Genomic DNA, 2,805 nt, shown 5'->3' on the forward strand with positions numbered 1-2,805 from the left:
AAATGAGATGACATGGCCTTTCACCCATGACCTGTCTCGAAAGGGTTAATATGTAATACAGACAAGTTAAAATACTGTATAAGTACTTAACACTTGTTACCTACATGTAAGTATACCAAAGATAAAAGTATGATAGGCTATACTAGTATCTATACGATGGGCAATCTGTGCTCCCCACATGGATTGGGGTTATAAGCCCTCAAACTTCTCAATGAGCAACCACGTAGAATACTAATATGTAATTCAAAATGAACACGCTGCTTCCTAGAAATACAGTGTGTTACTTTAAAAGTTTGCCTATAATTCGTATCAGTACTTACTTCATATGGTAAGCATACAATACTGCATTATTAACTGAAAAATAGTTAATATAGTATGTACTTACTCTCCCATATTCAGATGCCCATGATATATTGATGTGGTTAGGGCAGGTGGGTGACAGTCTGCAAAGGCCTGTGATGTTGACTGGCCGACTAGGTCGCTTAGGTTCCACTCCTGGTTTGTTTGTGGGAATAGGATTCTAAGAAGACAACAGAAATTAATAACATTCTGAATTACGTTCAGCATAATTCCTCATGAATCACTATGCATAAGCATAGTTCAAGTAAGTCCAACTAAAGGCTTTGTCATAACACCCAAGAACAAATGTTTTTACAGAGTGAGACTAATAATAATGCTACATATAACCATCTCTTGGACGCTTGAAAATGTAAAAAACTTTTACCTTTGCTAATGTAACAATACTTCATTCAAAAGAAAAATTAATAATTGCAAGTAACTTCAATATGCCATGCTTTATGATCAACTTTAGAAATATTTAAAAACACATGAAATGTTGGGGATCTCACAACATGTATATCAATACTTGGTTTACTTATTACCTAATTAACCAAAAGAGAAAACATAATAGCAAAGTAAAAGTATCTAAGCTTTTAAAATGTAAAAATATTAAAGTACTCTAATTTCATTTGGAAATCACATAAAGAATGTCACAGTAGTTGTTCTACTAAGTTTAAAACATATCAGCATCCTTCTATTACAGTGCTTTTTTTTGTGCGCTTTAATTTATTATTTATTAGCATATTCTGTAATAAAACACCAACTACCTCATAACAACAAAAAGAAAAAAAAAACTTACTGGAAGTGGACAGACTTTTGAGTTAACTTTCACGCAAATGCTAGGTGGAAAGTTATCATCTTGTGCACATGATGTCTCCAAAAGACAGAATCGTAACTGAACCTGTACACCATACTCTTTATTTCCCCTAGTTATAGAGGTAATAAAACAGATGTGATGGTATTTATATAAAAGTAATTATAAAAGTTAATAAAACATGGGATTTTTAGATATTCTTCTCTCTTTTAATGATAAGAAACAACTTAAATATTTTAATAATATACCAATTAATGCAAAACAAAAAATAGTTTACCAGAATCTACTAAACAGCTTATATATGGAAACTGTCTCATTAGATTAACATTAACCAATTACCTAAATTCCAACAAATTTAGGAAGAAAATTTCAATTGTACATAATTGCTCAATAGCAGTTAAAGTTCCAGATATTTTGTTCATTGATAGTTATCTATGTAAACTTATCACTTACTACCACCTTTTTAGTTCTACAGCTATTAAAATGCATACTTATATCTAGTCCTACCAACTCTCACCCAATCAGTGTGAAACTCATACATCTGGGTCTATTCTCAGGCTCTCACAAAGTAGTAAAAAATGTCATGTTTGGATCAAATGAACTTTTCATAACACATTTACAGCTGGTTGACAAAGTGGATCCAAGTCAGATTCTGCATCACATTATCCAGGAAATGCAACAGATTGTACCATTTTGCTTTATTGATTTTAAAAAAATTGCTGGGGGACCATTCCCCAAGTTCCCCTAGAAGATAACTGCTTTTGGTGCTTACAGCATTTCACTGCATGCTAAAATTTTAATTTTTTTACAAGTTTCACTCAAACATATTCCTAAAGGTTGGCAGCAACATATACCAGAGAACAAATTCGGAATACTTAAAACTTGTAATTGACCATTTGACCATGGCTCTTTACTACTTTAATTAATATGTACTTAAATTTATCTTACCATAAAATATGGTAAAAAAACTATCCACAAACAGTAATAAATAATGTGAATAGAAATGTTTAATTTAACACAAGCCATAACTCAATACTTCATTCAGTCACTTTGCATAAAATCTAGCCAAATACATAAAATTTACTGTCATCATTCTACGTTTAAACTGAATGTGTGTCATAAATACATAAACCCATTACAAATGTTAATCATGAAATCCTAAGATGCTTGAATATAAAATGAAGTGACACTAATAATAATTTTAGATATAACCATCACTGGATTGCTTATAAAAAATAATGAAACATTGGTAAAGTAGCTGTTTCATAAGTGAAAAAAGGAAAACCGGGTATTATAAAAATAGCTTTTATATTTGTTGAAGAGTAAAGAATTTAATGTATACTTTAGGTTTTAACTTGGAAAAAGTGGGAATCTTTTATACTTTTTTGTTTATTTGGAACATGAACATGGATATTTTAAATTTTAATATCCCATGTTATGAGTCTTGTAAGATAAAATGAAATACCATGTGATTAGGCTTTATAGACACCAGTCAATGTGAGATACTGCATGTTTTGCTTTATAATGATATTCCTCAATTGAAAAGACAGAGAGAGTATAGGGCAAGACAGTTTGTACTGCACACGATAAATGAAAATGTACATGTACGTATATATATATATATATATACACACACACACACACACACATAC

At 30.8% G+C, this 2,805-nt stretch overlaps 1 protein-coding gene across 3 annotated transcripts in view; it reads right to left on the reverse strand.

Moving 5' to 3' along the window:
- LOC106459797 (E3 SUMO-protein ligase PIAS2-like) overlaps positions 1–2,805 on the reverse strand; it is a 107,412-nt gene that overhangs the window by 47,429 nt on the left and 57,178 nt on the right. For all 3 annotated transcript variants that reach the window (XM_022386342.1, XM_022386343.1, XM_013919456.2), the window contains 2 exons: positions 1,139–1,265; positions 386–520 (listed from right to left, as the gene is read on the reverse strand). In XM_022386342.1, the coding sequence (XP_022242050.1) occupies positions 386–520; positions 1,139–1,265 (262 nt within the window). The remainder of the gene's footprint in view (positions 1–385; positions 521–1,138; positions 1,266–2,805) is intronic.

The sequence above is a fragment of the Limulus polyphemus genome, unplaced genomic scaffold (assembly GCF_000517525.1).
Source record: "Limulus polyphemus unplaced genomic scaffold, Limulus_polyphemus-2.1.2 Scaffold662, whole genome shotgun sequence".
In the NCBI taxonomy this organism is placed as follows: Eukaryota; Metazoa; Arthropoda; class Merostomata; order Xiphosura; family Limulidae; genus Limulus; species Limulus polyphemus.